At 46.3% G+C, this 18,025-nt stretch overlaps 1 protein-coding gene across 1 annotated transcript; it reads left to right on the top strand.

Moving 5' to 3' along the window:
- Positions 1 to 1,997: 1,997 nt before the first annotated feature.
- LOC138789214 (protein kinase C delta type-like) lies at positions 1,998 to 16,580 on the top strand. The gene is made up of 3 exons (XM_069967824.1): positions 1,998 to 2,599; positions 15,318 to 16,036; positions 16,284 to 16,580. Exons 1-3 carry the CDS (start codon positions 1,999 to 2,001, stop codon positions 16,578 to 16,580), a joined length of 1,617 nt encoding a protein of 538 aa, XP_069823925.1. The 5' UTR covers position 1,998.
- The last annotated feature ends 1,445 nt before the right edge of the window (positions 16,581 to 18,025 follow it).

The raw sequence follows: 18,025 nt of genomic DNA, 5'->3' as shown, positions 1-18,025 counted from the left end.
ATCAATTGTGCGCTAAGAACCTCACTCCTAGGAACGCTCATTCCTGATAATCGGCAAAAGGACCAGTGATCAGCTGATCAATCCCCAACTGTAAATGTGCGGCCAATAACCATGAACTGTTGGGCCGTCTATAAGGGTTCGGCCAATGCAGAAATCAGGAATTGATGATCACTGCACATACGCAGGGGCGGACGCAGACTGTATATTGTGTGTAGGGCCACCAGACAAAAAAGACGTTAGTGAATATTGTCAGGAAGATTTAGTAGGAATAGAATGGCAGCTTGTATAGAATAATAAGCTATTTCTGTCAGTAGGTTTTGTAAATTTTGGGGTGTAACAGTCACAATTATAGGACCAGTCACCGACACCCCCTTACTGGTAATCAGCAATCCAAGGAATTCAGATTTTTCTATGTCCTTTTCCTCTTGGCTCCTCTGACACCTGATGGAAGCAGAACTGGCAGTATGGAAGCATTTTATTCTCTTCCTGAATAGAATGGAATTCTAGTGATCTGGGATGGAAGCGGGATCCTTGGTGACACAGACAGGACTCATTGGCCTCCAGTCCATGACACCTCTCTCTCTCTCTCTCTCTCTCTCTCTCTCTCAGTGGTTAATGTGTATTAGAGGTCACTCTCTTTAAACTACTCCCTACCTCTACGCACAACAGAGATGGTTTACTTAAAGGGGGTTTCCATGCTTAAAAAATATTAGCTGCTTTAGAAAACGGCATCAAGGCCCCATAATAATCAAAGCTCTATTTGCTGGGTGGTGATCGGCCACAGCTTTTATTTCTCGGGAACCAATCTAACTGTAACCACCTGGCAGGCAACGTCCACCTCACATGTCTGTAGCACACAGTGTGGTGATGATGGACTCCCACCGCTCACGTCCGACCTGCTCCCCCCATCAGATATTCTCCGGCCGCTGTGACTGACCTGATACAGCAAATTATATCACATACATTTATATTCTCTCTCGCAAGAGGTGACCGCCCTACCATACCACACACAGCGCTTTCTGTTACACTACCAGGGAGGATTAGATGGACGGACTAGATTTGTTGTTAGTGAATAGGTCCAGATACTGGAACATGATTTTTTCTTCACATTGTTGGTTTGTTTTCATTTCATGTTATTGTGGGGCGGCCATCTTGCCTGAGCTCTTTCTTACAGACATGGTTTACGGACATGCTTTACGGACATGCTTCATGGACATCCCCAGCCCCTATTCTCTGTACATAACTTCTATTAAAAAATCTCAAGTCTTTTAGTATATATCAGCTGCTGTATGTCCTGCAGCATGTGCCGTATTATTTCCACTCTTAACACTATATATATATATATATATATATATATATATATTATTATTATTTATAAAAACAAACTATTAAAGAAAATATGATTTTATTTTTTTGTATATTTCCAGTGACTGGCAGCAGTAAGAGGAAAGTCGCTGGTTACTGTGGCATCTAGATGGTAAAAGCCGTGTGCCAGTTACTTCCAGTGTCCAAACAGCCTCAGTGACAGAACTGGGTAGAGACTTGCTGTAATGTCATCCATGGGGCCATCTGCGGCCTCTGAGGCTACAATGAGGCTACACTGGTATATTCTGCCATAGACAAACTGTAAGAGGGAATCAGCAATGTACAGTACACGGCTATACACATAGTATTACAGCATACTGACCAATGCATAGTCCAGGCCTCTAAGGCCGTGTTCCCCAACTCCAGTCCCCAAGGACCAATAACAGGACGGCTTTTATTATATCAGAGCTCATCAGTATTTGTAAGCTGAGCTGTGATTGGTTACTATGGACAATAAGGAGAATCTTACTATAAGACGGCTGATAAATCTCCCCAATGGTTTTCTGTCACCTATACATGTAGAGTTAGTCCTTGTGGGAACCAAAGTGAAGCCGCCATTATACTACTTGTAATCCATATCCCTATAGCCCATAGAGGTGAATGGGATCACTCACTGATCACATGACCATTGCCATGCATGCGGCCAGGGCAGCTGAGATGTTATCAGTGACTGTTGCTAGGAGACAGAGAGAGTTGTTTACTGGACCAAGGCAGAGCGCCAACATGGAGGACCAGGAGGAGATTGTGAAGAGAAAGGCAGCGAGGAAGAGGAGAAGACTCATCTTGGACTCATCGGATGGTGAGAAGACTTCAGTGACGAGCCAAGGGAGGAAGAGGAGACGGGAAACCTTGGGCTCTGAGAAGACACCAAGATGCACCGTGGACTCATCGGACGATGAGAAGACTTCATTGAAGAGCCAGCGGAGGAGGAAGAGGAGCTCTGAGAAGTCCAACCATGGAGAGAACAGACAGAAGAAGGAAGACATGGCGAGGAAGAGAAGACCCATCTTGGACTCATCGGACGATGAGAAGACTTCATTGAAGAGCCAGAGGAGGAGGAAGAGGAGCTCTGAGAAGTCCAACCATGGAGAGGCCAGACAGGAGAAGAAGGAAGACATGGCGGGGAAGAGACAGGCCAAGAAGAGGCACATCCTGGATTCTGCAGTGGAAGAGAAGAAGCCGCCAATGAAGATCCAGAAGAAAGAAGAAAAGCAGGAAGACCAGGCCGGCTCAGGTACACCCCTATATGTACACGTATATATGTATATGCCTGGGACATATGGGGGTTATCATGTACTCAGCACATTATGGCTATGTTCCCAGTACAGGATCATAGTGGGGACTGGCGGCTTTTTCGTAACAGTGATCATGATGTTACGAGACGGCCGCCATTCCTATCTATGGTCCTGTAGTGGGCACATGGCCTATATGATACAACTATAATATGGGGGGGGGGTTACTTTGCTGAATGTTTCTCAACTATTGCTCCAATTTCTCCAATACACCGGCCACACTGCCACCAGATTACTTATGTATTTTACAAAAAGATGAGGCCTAAGGTAAAGAGGTGTGGCCTACGGTAAAGAGGTGTGGCCTACGGTAAAGAGGTGTGGTCTGTAATATACCATAGAGTCCCCACATTGTGACAGTAAGTTATTATGTGATGTATAGATGGTACACAGCGTTTCCTGCAGTATAACTTTTGTTATTTGTTGATATAAATCATTGGCTCGATAATTTTTTGCTTTTCTGTATGTTACAATGTGTGACCCTGAAATGCCGTCCTTTCTGCTAGCAGCCCACTGGATGGCTAAACAGAGAAGGAGCAGGGATGTAGATTTTAATAAATTATAATAAATAAATTATACTAAATCTTTTGAAACTATCTATCCTCCGGCTCCGGCTCCTTGTGCAAACTCAAAGTGTCACTCTGGTGAAATGCTTTTTCTTTTACATCAACCGATATTAGAAAGTTTAAAAGATTTGTAATTTACATTTATATGAAAATCTCCAGTCTTCCAGTACTTATCAGCTGCTGTATGTCCTGCAGAAAGTGGTGTATTCTTTCCAGTGTGACACAGTACTCTCTGCTGCCACCTCTGTCCATGTCAGAAACTGTCCACAGCAGGAGCAAATCCCACATAGAAATCCTTTCCTGCTCTGGACATTTCCTGACATGGACAGAGGTGGCAGCAGAGAGCACTGTGTCAGACTGGAAAGAATTCACCACTTCCTGCAGGATGTACAGCAGCTGATAAGTACTGGAAGACTGAAGATTTTTAAATAGAAGTAAATTACAAATCTGTAGAACTTTCTGACATCAGTTGATTTAAAAACTTTTTTTTTAGCCAGAGTTCCCCTTTAATGTTACAGGTTCCCATCAAAACAGAAGAGGGCAGGGGAGCATCAGGATAATAGGGGCAAAGCCTAGCGGCTGACACCGCACTACTGATACCGGGCAGATGTAACACATAAGATAGGAGGTTACTGATGGATAGATGAGACGCTCCGGTCCTGCTGCTCCCCCTCATGACTGTCAGAATCCTACAGCGGCTGCTGTGTGACCAGGAATCCCCTTCTCTATGCATCTCACTGAGACTCCCATCCAGTATCTCATAGAGAAGCCATGGAGAAGGAGACCTGGGATCACACAGCCGTCACTCCGGGAATCACACAGACACAACAAGGCTTAAAAGTTGCATCAAAATTGGGAAAATGGCAAAAATGTCAATTTCTTTATTGTAGATTTTAAATCTTTGTCTTCAGTAAATCTTGTTGGCGCCTCCCGCTCCCATGTGTTACGTCTGTTTTACCCCTCAGTGACAGAACGAATTGTAGCTTTGAAAAAGGATAAAAAAATGTTTCCATCATTCAGTATTTTTTCCACTTTTTTTAACCCCATTCACACTGGGATGAAAGTAATATAGTATGTTATATTGCTCTGGTTGTAACAATTGTGGGAATAACAAATACTGGTTGTGGGGGGATTTAAAAATCTCCAGTCTTCCAGTACTTATCAGCTGCTGTATGTCCTGCAGTGGTGTATTCTTTCCAATCTGACACAGTGCTCTCTGCTGCCACCTCTGTCCATGTCAGGAACTGTCCAGAGTAGCAGCAAATCCCCATAGAAAACCTTTCCTGCTCTGGACAGTTCCTGACATGGACAGGGGTAGCAGCATAGAGCACTGTGTCAGACTGGAAAGAAAACACCACTTCCTGTAGGACATACAGCAGCTGATAAGTACTGTAATTCTATCTTTTAAAAAATATATATTTTTAATCATTTTTAACATATTTATGGTACAAACACGATGGACGGGAAATCCCACCGTAATGGTAAGTTGACAGTATATGCCAACCGGCCCAACGTAGGCCGGAAGCGACACAATAATTAATGAAAATAAAAACATGTTACATCAAGGAGACCCAAAAATGTCTGGACAGGGGGCATGTGACTAGACCATGTACCAGGTCCGTGCATCTGGCATTACAGTCAGGGCAGGCCTCTATGCGCTCCGGGTTCACTGGAGTCCTGGGGAGGGTAAACCCATAGGTTGTGTGATGCATGATTTTATACTGAGATTCCCTCCAGGTCTCATTTATCACTGCCTTACGCACTGCCAGCCAGCCATCTATTATGGGTTTAGTGAGGTCCTCTTTATCAAAGTAGGACTCCCAGTATTTAAAAACATGCCATGTCTCAAGCTTGATGACTTGCTGTCTAAGGGCCCAATAAAGGTAAGATAGAGAGTGTATAGGCACTTCCACTCTAATAGCATCTTCTATAAAGTTCGACTTGAAGAAGGAATTTAAATCCCTACATCGTGCCCGTAGAAAGGATGTCACCTGGTTGTATAACAAAAAATGGCCCGAGCCCAGAGAATATGTTGCCTGTAATTCAGCAAACCCAAGATATCTATGTTCATGGTCGTGGAGGATGTGAGAGACTTTAGTGATGCCCTTTTGCGTCCATTCCTGGGAAAACCTATTACTCGCCTCTTTCCGCAGTTCAGGGTGGGACCAAATTGGCATACCTCTGCCGATTGCATATGGTAATTTCATATCCCCTAGGCATGTCTTCCATGCAATAATAGTGTCCGCAACAGGGTACATCTCTTAATGGGGGGGGGGGGATAGCCGGCAGTTTAGTATATAATAAAGCCGGAAGCGGCCAGGGGGTTGCCATCGCCTCCTCCAACTTCACATTAGTGAAAGCTCCTCCACCCCTCATCCAGTCTATCCCATGCCTGAGCAGACATGCCAGGTTATAGCGCCGGATGTCCGGGAAGTTCAATCCCCCCCGATCCCGAAAAAAGACCAATTTTTTAAGGGCTACGCGTGGGCGTCCCCCCCCCCCCCCATATAAATTTTGTAAATGCCGAATTAATTTGTTTTATGTCCCGATGCTTAAAGGGGTATTCCGGGAAAAATCAATAAATTAGCTATGGAAAGGGTTAACCAAGGTTAACCCTTTCCTAATATACTTACCAGTCCTTTATTGGCCCCCCAAGGAGATCTCCGGTCTGGTCACGTGACCTGCGACTCGCGGATCCTCTTCTTCCGGTTCGGTGACGTCACCATACCCGGCCGGCGTCTGGCTTTCCTGCTTTTTAGCAGCAGAGCACTGAACCCTGACTGGCTGGCTAGCGTGTAGCCAATCAGGGTTTAGTGCTCTGTGTCCCACCACGCTCCAGGTCCCCTGATCTTGCTGTACCAGGGGTTGTGGGGGCTCAGTGCCGGTCTGGGCCGGCGTCAGCACTGTGTGATGGGTCCCTGCATCCAACATCACCCCCCCCCCCCCCCCGTATGTCAGCGATGCCGACCGTGTCCTGGGAGGGGATGCAGCGGGCGGCATTACTTCATTCATAACTACCAGACACCCAGAGCGGAGCGGAGCTATGAATGAAGTAATGCCGCCCGCCGCATCCCTTCCCCTTCCGGGACTCAGGGTCAGCATCGCTGACACCCGGGAGGTAAGTGGTGGTGATCCCCTCCCCCGGCCCCCCCTCCCTGTGTGATCTCAAAGATCTCTCACCCCCACCCCCCCGGAGTGTGCTGCCACGAATCCACGGTGGGGGGAGATGAAATAAGTAAAATCAGACCCCAGATCAGCCCCCCTAGTGCCCCAGTCACTAACCCCCCTCCCCGCGGCGGCCATCAGATCCAAGATAGCCGCCATCATCACTGTGAACAGACTAATGTCTGTTCACAGTGATCAAAAAAGAAAAATGAATAAAAGCCCCATGCTCTCCGCCACCCCCCTGTGGGATCCCGGTACAAGCGATCAGCAGTATATACTATATACCGCTGATCGCTTGTGCCATGTGCCGCCGGCACTTTTTATCCCCTGTCACCATAAATGATTGGTGACAGGGGATAAAAAGTGATACCCACCGCAGATTATCTATAAGGACTTTAGTTTATCCGTAACCACCCCAGATTGTCTGTAACCACCCCAGATTGTCCGTAACCACCCCAGATTGTCTCTAACCACCCCAGATTGTCTGTAACCACCCCAGGTTGCCTCTAACCACCCCAGGTTGCCGTAACTACCCCAGATTGTTCGTAACCACCCCAAGTTGCCGTAACCACCCCACGTTGCCCATAACCACCCCATGTTTCCCGTAACCACAGCAGGTTGCCTGTAACCACCCTAGATTGTCTGTAACCACAGCAGGTTGTCCGTATCCACCCCACGTTGCCCGTAACCAACCCAGGTTGCCTCTAACCACCCCAGGTTGCCTGTAACTAACCCAAGTTTCTTATAACCACCCCAGGTTGCCTCTAACCACCCCAGGTTGCCTTTAACCACCCCAGGTTGCCTGTAACTACCCCACGTTGCCTGTAACTACCCCAGGTTGCCCGTCACCACCCCATGTTGACTGTAACCACCTCCAGAATTACCGGAACCACCCCAGACTGTCCGTAACCACCTCCAGATTACCCGTAACCACCCCACATTACCTGTAATCTAATTTTTTTATTGTACTTTAGTAACTGCGCTATTATAATAACTATTACTAGCTGCGGTTTTGCTCCAGCAAATTGGCACTCCTTCCCTTCTGAGCCCCGCTGTGTGCCCATACAGTGGTTTATACCCACATATGGGGTACCGTTGTACTCAGGAGAACTTGCGTTACAGATTTTGGGGTACATTTTTTCTCCTGTTCCTTGTGAAATTTTGAAACTTCAAACTAAACCAACATATTATTGGAAAAAATCGAGTTTTTCATTATTACTGGCCAATTTTGAATACTTTCCTCTAATACCTGTGGGGTCAAAATGCTCATCCTACCCCAAGATGAATTCTTTGAGGGGTATACTTTCCAAAATGGGGTGACTTTTTTGGGGGGTTCTATTCTGTAGACATTACAGGGGCACTGCAAACGCACCCGGCGCTCAGAAACTTCTTCAGAAAAATCTGCACGGAAAATGCTAATTAGCGCTCCTTCCTTTCTGAGCCCGGCTGGGTGCCCATACAGTGGTTTATGCCCACATCTGGGGTACCGTTCTACTCAGGAGAACCTGCTTTACATATATTGCGGTAAGTTTTCTCCCCTGTTCCTCGTGAAATTGATAAATTTCAAACTAAAGGAACATATTATTGGAAAAATTTGAGTTTTTCATTTTTACTGTCTACTTTTGAATACTTTCCTCTAATACCTGTGGCTTCAAAATGCTCACCACACCCCAAAATGAATTCTTTGAGGGGTGCACTTTCCAAAATGGGGTGACTTATGGCAAGATTTTACTCCACTGGCACTACAGGGGCTCTGCAAACACCTGGCGCTCAGAAACTACTTCAGAAAAATCTGCACGGAAAATGCTAATTGGCACTCCTTCCCTTCTGAGCCCCGCTGTGTGCCCACTGTGTGCCCACAGAATAAAGAGGACATATCGGTAATGTGACTTAGTAAGTAATTTATGTCATTTACGACATCTTTTTTTAGAAGCAGAGAATTTCAAAGTTCATAAAATGCTAATTTTTTTTTAAATTTTTCATGATATTTTGATGTTTTTCACAAAAAACACACAAAGTAGTGACCAAATTTTGCCACTTAATTAAAGTTCCATATGTAACGAAAAAAATAATCTCAGAATCGCTAGCATATGTTAAAGCATCACTGAGCTATAAGCGCATAAAGTGAGACAGGTCAGATTTTGAAAAATGAGCCTGGTCATTAAGACCCAAATAGGCTTGGTCTTGAAGGGGTTAACAAGGCCTTAAAATTCTCGTCTCTAGTGAGACCTACTGGAAATTTCCATAGGAAATCCGAGCCCTACAGGATGGATATCATGTAGTGTGAGGGCTAATGGGGCATGATCAGATATAACAAGATCTAAGATCTCAATTCGGTCCACCCTGGACAAGAAAGTTGGCGAGAGAAAGAGGTAATCTAGCCTTGACCATGAGTCATCTGGGTGGGAGTAATGAGTAAACTCACGGGCATTTGGATTAGACCATCTCCACACATCCTCCATTCCCACTGAAGATGACCAGGGGGATAAGATGGCGTCTCTCTGTCGGGGAGGAGCCAACTTGGTGTGATTCGATTTCCGATCTTCCACATAGTTCATCACTGCATTGAAGTCCCCCCCAACAATTTTATGGGGAAACCGGTGCTGAAGAACTAGGGTGGACAGAGAGGAAAAGAAGGCAGAGTTAGTATCATTGGGGCCATAAACATTTACTGCAAGAAATTCTTCCCCTGGTGTTTTGACATGAAGTGTACATATCCTCCCTTCGTCATCCGACCACTCATCCAATATCTCACAACTAAAAGCCTTGTTTACTAGGACCAGTACCCCGGCCTTTCTATCCACCGCTGCCGAGCCAAAGACCTGACCCACCCAATGTTTGCGCATTCTGAAAAAGTCTGAAGAATCTAAATGTGTTTCTTGTAAAAAGACAAGGTCCGGTGAAAACTTTTTCAGATGGCGCAATACCATGTGTCTCTTATGAGGGGACTGGAGCCCTTTTATATTCCATGAAATAATACAGACCATAAAAAGGAATAGAATTGCATTTCCTCTGCACCCCTCCCCCAAACTTGTGAGACAGACCGTGAGCATCCCTCCCCCCACCCCCCCTTCCCAACAACCCAAAACTATAACAAATAACACAGTTAACATGACCATTTTACCCCACTCAGGGTGATATGTTGCCTCAGACCCTGAAAGCACGGGGTTAGGGACTTCGCTTTTTTCCAAGCTGTAGGGAACTGTACCCCAGCTGATTGACTACTGTCCAAACCACCCTCCGCCCCGGGCCCCTATATAAGAGCTTGGCAATACGCCAGAGGAGTATGAAATCGCTAATTACCACGATATTCACTACAGTAGAAGAGGGAGAAGATACTAAACAGAATATCCGAGAGGAAGGAGAAGGGAGAGAAGAGAAAAAGAGAACAGGGAGGGGAAGGGCTAGACGGGAGAGCGGGGGGGGGGGGATGAAGGGAGGGAAGGAGGAGGAAGGGTATGGGGGGAAAGAAGGGTGGAAGGGGGGAAAAGGAAGGGAAGGGGGAAGACAAGGAATGGGAAATAGATGAGTTAAGCTAGGAAGGTGCATTAGGATATGGGGGGACATTGGGAGGAACAGGGAACATGGGAGGGAAACGGGGATAGGAGACAGGAAAAATGGTGGAGAGAGGCAAGTGGACCATATAGATATAAAAGGTAACCCCAGACAGCCAGCAGCAGATGGTAACAACTAGAATAGGAACAAAACATCTGGGACAAATGTTCTCGTCAGGGAGGATGTAAACCAAACAAGCCGGCAGCTCAATTATCTCCAGTCCATGTCCCTGAGGAATGCCAGACTGCCTGGCTGTCAACCTGGGTCCTTTTAACGGGTAAACGGTAGTGGAACGTAGTGTCATAGGAAGGATACCCGGAGCACTGTCTTCAGACTGGTGCCTCTACAGCCTCTTTGATTCTTTGCTCCTGAGAAATCACCAAATATAAGTAGCCTCCGACCCTTGAGCAAAAGGACATCTCTCCTATTGCGGAAGGCCCGCTGAATGAGGACTTTGTCAGTAAAATCAAGGTACCTGACTATAACATGACGTGGTCTTTCTTTCTGGGTCAGTCCTGGCCGCACTCCTTTGTCTGGGACCTGTCGAAGATCTGGCCCCAACCTGTGAGCTCTTTCAACCTTACATGGGTGAGTGATCCCCAACAGACCAGGAATGACGGTTTCACACAGGTGAATGAGGTCTCTCTGGCGCACCGATTCCGGGACCCCCACGAGCCGGAGGTTATTCCTCCTGGATCTGTTCTCTAGATCCTCCACTTTATCCCAAAGCCGCCTATTCTCAGTTTCCACAGCAAGGATCTTTGCTGACACAGAGTCCTCCTTGTCCTCCATGACATGCAGCCTCTCTTCAACCGCTGCCAATCTCCCACCCTGTGCTGCCAGCTCCCTCTGTACCTGTTGCAATGTGCTGGTGATCGCTGTAGGCACCGATTCTTGCAGGCCAGGAGTGATCCTTTTGGCCACCTCCGCTGCCATGGCAGCATAGTTTATTGGCAGCGTGTCCATGTCCTCCTCTCCCCCGAGGACTCTCTCTCAGACCTGTCCTGTGAAGTAGCGCGGGATGAGGCGGGAGACGCCGCCATGTTGGAATCCCCTTTGTCCAGGCGCCGCGATTTTCTGCCTCCAGCTTGCGGCTGTGTGCCCTTTTTTTGTATATATCAGTCCATCGTAGTGGGGGGAATAAGGGGAGCCCCCCGAATCTTCCCTCTGATAGGTTGTGGGTGTGCGGGCTGCAGTCAGGCGGGACCCGGGAGCGGAGTGAGGCTGAGGCACGTCTTTACAGCATGGGGCCGGAACCGGAAGTCTGTGATACTATCTTTCTGGCACCAGTTTATTTCTCCGGAGTTCCCCTATAACTATAGAATGTAACATACTGGGGGGGGGGGGTATAAACCATTTGTGGCCTCAGTGCTGCTTTATCTTGTACGTCAGGAGCTGATAAAGTGATAATGTGAACACAGCCTCATAGTGATAGCAGTGCTGTATAATCTAGTACAGCGCCCCAGAGATTGTCCCATCCCATATGTATAGTGTAACAGTATGCCATGGCCTCTGCCCCCTCACACACAGTAACATATAGCCAGACACTTATAGCAATAGATCTCTGTGCTTTGTGCGTCTGATAACTATGTCCCCATTTTGGATGGGACTACAACCCCCAGTATCTTCTATTATATTTCTCATTGGAAAAAGAAATTATAGGTCAAGGGGGTAATTCTTCTTCTTCTTCTTCTTTTTTTTATTCATACAATTCTATAATTTTATTAAAGAAAATGTAATTTTTACAGTTTTTTTTTTTTACATATTTCTAGTGACTGGCAGCAGTAAGGGGGAAACATGGCCTCTCTGCTGCCCCCAGTGGTTGTGTTGGGAACTACAGCGTTTTAGAAGCCCTGGTCCCTGCAGTTAGATATCTGAGCTTTCCTTATTGTCTATTTTCCTGCATATTAGTACCAGAATAAACCTTCCATCTGGGGAAGCCGCCTGTCAGTAGCCGCAGCCGCAGGACAGAGAAGCAGAGGGACCAGTGACTGACAGCTCTCCCCGCTCGCTCTGCGTCACTGTGCGGTGGCTGCAGCTCCTGACAGGCGGCTTCTCCAGATGTAATGTCTATTCTAATACTAAAATACAATAGAATAGACAATAAGGGGAGGATCAGTATCTAATGCTGCACATAGCAGTATCTGCAATATCTCACTGTGCCAGGACCAGAGCTTCTGAAGCATTTAGACCATTAATGCTGATAAGTGAATCAGGAAGTGTTGAAGTGGTAGCATCTCTTCATAGGGCGGGACTGAAACAGGTAGGCGATATTAGGTTCGGTAGTGGTATTAAAAGTTGGGATGTAGTCAGAAAGAAGTTTAAGATTGAGGAGCAGTATTGGTTTGAATTTAAAAGGTCTTAAATAAAGGTCTTAAGAATATTAATAATATCATATATAAGCCGCCTCTATTGATTAAAAAATTACAAGAAGGAACAATTAGGAAGAAAGAACTGGGTATTGGGGAGACTAGTAGGCAAAAATGGGAAAGTGAGGTAGGGGGACTTGAAGACTCTCAATGGGAGGGAATTGTAAGAAATATCAAGATGGTATCCAAGGCGGACTGTAATAGAATGGTTCAGTTTAATATAAATTATATCATTTATACTATACCCCCAAGTTTCTATATAAAATTAAGAAATGGAACGACAGCAGGTGCCCGAGATGTGGGGAGGAGGGAACGGGCACAGGACACATGCTGTGGTTTTGCAAGGCTATAAGGAAATATTGGGATCGGGTATGTGAATGTATCGTTAAGAGGGTGGAGGGGAATTTTGAGCTCGAACCTACATGCTAGGAGACACCTCTAAGCTGAGAACGAAACGGGGGGAAAGAATGAGCATACTTAGGCTCTTATTTCTTGCCAGGCTTGTTATTGTGAGACAATGGATGTCATCTGGTGCTCCGACCTTGGAATATGGGAAAAGATGTATTAAAATATATCAAGGGATGGATTAGTGTGAGCGAGGGATGGGGGAGAGAGGAGGTCGAGAAGGAAGGGGTTTTTGATATATTGTTATGGAATTGTTGATTTTTATAAGTGAAATTGTTATACTGGATAAATAATTAAATTAAAGACACTTGATGGTTCACGATCCAGATCTGGAGTGAGAGTATAGAGAGTGGTACCGTCGTGAGGACTGGGTTGTGTGTTGAGAGTAGAAAATGAGAGGAGTAGAAAGGAGGATGTCGTCAGAGTCCCAACCCAAGTAGTACTGTGCTCTGCTGGGAGGTCGGAGGTGTAAATACTTGAGAAGAGTGAGAGAGAATACTTGTGCCCGTGTTTTGACTTTTTTGTACATTTGAACACCTATTGCCCTACCAGTGTCAAGGGAACCCGTCCTAGTGGGTGACACAAGCCCCAGAACTTGTTACCTGCGATGAGAGAAATGCTGAGCGTTCCCTGCTTACACCTGCGCTGTGACATAGAGTTCATAGGTTTCTAGCAACTTTGCTCTATCAGTTCCTTTACTTTATATGGATAGTGTCCTGCACTGTGACTCTCCTTGTCCACAGCGTGGGTTGAGATGATCTCTGACTTGCTAGTGAAGGGTTTAACACTGCATAGTGTTGAGTGGAGTTAATTGAGAAGAAACTGTAGGTTGCATGTGCCTAGGTCTGCCTCTAACTGCACACTGAGACTGGGGACTTGGCAGAGGGCCAGGGCCCAACTGAACTGCTGTAGAGAGCGTTCTGGCTTGTGTCCTTCCTCTACAGAGTCTAGTGACAAAAGACACTACACTTTCTCTACCTATGTGACTTCCTATCTACAGCCCCGGTAAGGTGTGCTGTGAATGGGTGAAGAGTACATTAGTGAGAAGTAAAGAGAGAAATGATAAGATAGAAGAAGAAAGTACTTTCATTGGTCTATAGATCCATGTGACATATAAACAAACAATAACCCCTTCAGTACTACAGCTGTGAAATAACTGAATACACATACTTACAACAGTGACATCTTGTGGCAAAACTTTAACACTCTATCACCACTTCCACACAAAAAGTACAGGCTTTTACAAAGGTTGTAACTAGGGATGGTCCGAACCTGGTTCGGTTTGGGTTCGTACGAACCCGAACTCTCGGCAATGATTAATGCTGTCTGCCCGCTCCATGGAGAGGGTGGATACAGCGGGAGGACCGCCTGGAAAACTGAGATACAGCCCTAGTCATAGGCTGTATCCCAGTTTTCCAGGCGGTCCTCCCGCTGTATCCACCCGCTGCACGGAGCGGGCAGACAGCGGGAATCTGATGCCTAGAGCTCAGGTTCATACAAACCCGAACCTCGGCAGGTTCGGACCATCCCTAGTCGTAACCAATAGCAACACCAGTGGTGGGACACCACACATGGATACAACCACGCCAGGTCCGTACTGTGTAGAAGCCCTATTGGATCAGAATGGGGGTTGCATGCAGTATCGCCCCTGCATGGTCGTATCCATGGATACCTGAAATTCTTGCAGCAGAGTGGATGTTACGCTGATGGGCTGAGTGTACTCCATGACAGGTACACTATCGAGGTGTAAGCAGCCTGCAGGTAATGTGTATAATGGAAGATACAGGAGATTGCTACTCTAATGCCCGAGCAAGTTATACCAAGAGATAACTCCCATCATGGTATTAGAGAGCTGTGGATGATGGAAGTTGTTTGGGCAAAACCTGTAGCACCCTCCAGGTACTCCTTCCTGTCTGATCTGGAGTCCAGTCTGATCTCTAGTCCAATAAATAGGAAACCAGCGAGCTTTAGGAGATGATGTGTATAGTGTGTGAGCTGCTGGGGGGCTAAGGAAAAAATTGCTAAGGAACTCAGTGGAATTTTTTTCCTTCAAATCAACTGGTATCAGAAAATTATATAAATTTGTAGATTACTTCCATTTAAAAATCTCAAGTCTTCCAGTACTTATCAGCAGCTGTATGTCCTACAGGAAGTGATGTATTCTTTCCAGTCTGACATAGTGCTCACTGCTGCCACCTCTGTCCATGTCAGGAACTGTCGAGATCAGAAGAGGTTTTTTTATATGGGGATTTGCTACTGATCTGGACAGTTCCTGACATGGACAGAGGTGGCAGCAGAGAGCACTGTGTCAGATGGACTGGGATCCAGTCTGGGGTCTGATAATCTGGGGGGCTGGCTACCATGATACCATGCGGCTTAGGGCTGGCTCTGTGGGGTTGGTGCTTTACCTCTCGGTGCACTGATCCTCCTGCCAGAAACTCAAGAGGTGTAAAGTACAGTCCCCAATGCACCAAACACTCTCATAAGTATATCCAGAAAAGAATAAGATTTTGCTCTTAGTTTCTCTTTACAAATTGGTGTCATAGAGAATAATGTATATTACAAGTGTGAGAATCTCTCCCATTTATTTTTCTCTCTTTTAGGAGGTCCCAGCGGTGTCCGACCATCCGGCAGCCCGAGCACCATCTCTAGCACCATCCGGCAGAGACTACAGTTCCACCATGTGCTCGGCGAAGGAAATTACGGGAAGGTCGTGTTGGCAGAAGACATCGTCACCAGCCAACGATTCGCGGTGAAGGTCATCATGAAGCGACTCCTGCTAGAAGACATCGAGGAGGCGGATGTGATGGTGGAGAACCGAGTGCTACAGCTGGCATCTGGGAGCCCCTTCCTGGTCCACGCAGATTTTGCATTCCAGACCAAGATGCTTGTTCTACTTGGGCTGGAATACGTGAGCTGCGGGGACTTCGACCAATTCCTGAAGACGAACGGGCGGCTGAACATCCCCAGCACAAGATTCTACGCCGCTGAGCTCGTGTGCGGCATCCAGTATCTCCACGCAAGAGGCGTCATCCACCGAGACCTCAAGCCCGAGAACATCCTGGTGGCGGAAACAGGGCATGTGAAGATAACGGATTTCGGCCTTGCCCTTGAGAACATCTTCGGAGACCGAAAAGCCACCGAATGCGCTGGGACCAAAGGCTACATGGCTCCTGAGATGCTGGCGGAGGAGGGATATGGTGCCGGAGCAGACTGGTTTTCCTTTGGTGTCATCATGAACAAAATGGTCACCGGACGACGCGAATACCACCCAGCGCTCTTCGATGACACCAGCTCCGGCGCCGAAGACTTCATCATACAGGTCAGTGTCTTACTATTATAGGTTACGTATATCGTACATGTTACGGCTATGTTCCCACAATGTCTTTTTGGGCAGAATAACTGCTGTTATTGTATAGTGATGGCGGCATATAATGTTCATGAACATTACATGCGGTCGTTATTATCAGAAATCGGCAATTATTATACCAAAAAAAGTTTTAGTATAACATGGTAGATTTGTCACTTACAGCTTCCCAGAGATTCACACCCAGCTTTTCTCCTTCCAGCTCCTCCAGAGAGATCCTGCTCAGCGCTTGGGAGTCGCCCAGAACATCAGAGAACATCCGTTTTTCCAGTGCATCGATTGGGTCTCGGTGGAAGCCCTCGGGATGACCCCACCAAACAACCCTGAGGTAAGTAAACCATCTAAGAAGCCTCAGCGAAAGACCAAGAAGGCCAAGAAGAGGGAGAAGTTCCGTCTTTCCACCATGGAGGCAGACGAGGTCAAGAAGAAGCGCTTGTCACCCAAGGACCAGGCCGAATTCCGAGGATTTTCCTTCGTCACCTCGAAGATCTTTGGCTGAACACAAACTCCAACGTCATCGGAGCGAGCGGACACCCTGAACACCTGGCAGAAGAGGATCCAAAGCCTGAAGACCATGAAGAGTGGACCCCCAAGCACCATCAGATGTCTTCAGCATCACCAAGGACACCGACACCTGCAGGCAGGAAGGAAGGAAACAGGAAGAAGAACATGGACGGACCCCTGCACAACAAGCCAGTAGGCTGGCACCACCACAGGTAGGTGGAGGCGCTATAAGATCTGCGCTGTATGAGGCATGTAGGACATTTGTTACACCGGTGACCAGATTTCCTCCCATCCATGACCGCACCAGCTCCTAGTGCTGTGCTGGATGAGAGAGAAATAAACTGATTTAGTGTTTTTTATTCCATGCCTCTAATAATTCCATCCTTCTGGTACTATATACAGACTTATACTCTGTGTATAGTACAGGAATATATACCGGTGATTGGATTTCCCTGGGTCAATGACAATGCTGTCATGGGTCTGGGGAAAGAGGTGAGAGATGGCCGGCTATTAAGGGGTGGAGGAGGCCGGATTTTTTTTTCCTTTTAGTCTTATCTTAAAGAAAAAAAAAATAGCACTTACCATCTGTGCACTACTTACCCTCACTCCTGAGTTCAGGTTCGGCTCCCATGATGCCATTCGGCTCCCAGTGCATCATTATCCGGCTCCCCTTACAAGCTCCCGCTCTTGGCTGGAGAGCAGCAGATGGCTTACAGCTTGATCAGCCAATCAGAGCTGAGTAAGTGGAGTCATCTGGCGACATAGTAGAAAGGGGCGGGTCTATCTAAGGGACGGAAGTTAGGCAGCCTCCCCTTTGAATACATTTGATGGCAACATCAACACAAAATGGCGACCTGTGGTCGAGGGGGAGAATAGGGAAGAGGGGCAGATACCTAACCAAAACACATTATAAAGTTATAAACTCTGTAATGTGTTATAATTGCTGGATAAATGATTTTCGCTGGAGTCGTCCTTTAACCCCTTAAGGATCGGGCAAATTTTTTTTTTTGTACTTCTGTTTTTTCCTCCTTGTGTATAAAAGTCCATAGCACTTGTATTTTTTCACCTACAGACATATGGAGTCTTATTTTTTCAGATACCAATCGTAATTTGCAATTATTTTTCCATAAAATATTCTGCGAAAACGACAAAAATGACATGCGCTGTAAAAAAGAAAAAAGCTTGTTTAAATTTTTAGGTGGGTTTCATCTTTTCGCCATTCGTCCTGTGGTAAACCTGACCTGTTATCTATGTTCCTCAAGTCAGAGCAATTACAACTTAAATAACTTTAGTGTTATGTTACTGCTTTAAGAAAAAAAAAACCTTTTAAAAAAAATAACTAAATGTGTATAAAATTACTCTATTACCGTCCTTATGAGGCTTTTATGTTTTGGTCTATGCGGCTATATGAGACGTAATTTTTTACCATTATAAGGCTGC

Source organism: Dendropsophus ebraccatus, chromosome 4 (assembly GCF_027789765.1).
Source record: "Dendropsophus ebraccatus isolate aDenEbr1 chromosome 4, aDenEbr1.pat, whole genome shotgun sequence".
Classification (NCBI taxonomy): Eukaryota; Metazoa; Chordata; class Amphibia; order Anura; family Hylidae; genus Dendropsophus; species Dendropsophus ebraccatus.
This window is presented reverse-complemented; position numbering and strand designations above follow the sequence as displayed.

What these genes read in the sequence shown, in the direction of transcription:
- LOC138789214 (XM_069967824.1), top strand. Translation starts at nt 1,999, where the DNA reads ATGCATGCGGCCAGGGCAGCTGAGATGTTATCAGTGACTGTTGCTAGG. An exon ending in GGAAGACCAGGCCGGCTCAG is followed by an intron (nt 2,600 to 15,317) that starts GTACACCCCTAT and finishes TCTCTCTTTTAG; the next exon opens with GAGGTCCCAGCGGTGTCCGA. An exon ending in CCGAAGACTTCATCATACAG is followed by an intron (nt 16,037 to 16,283) that starts GTCAGTGTCTTA and finishes TTCTCCTTCCAG; the next exon opens with CTCCTCCAGAGAGATCCTGC.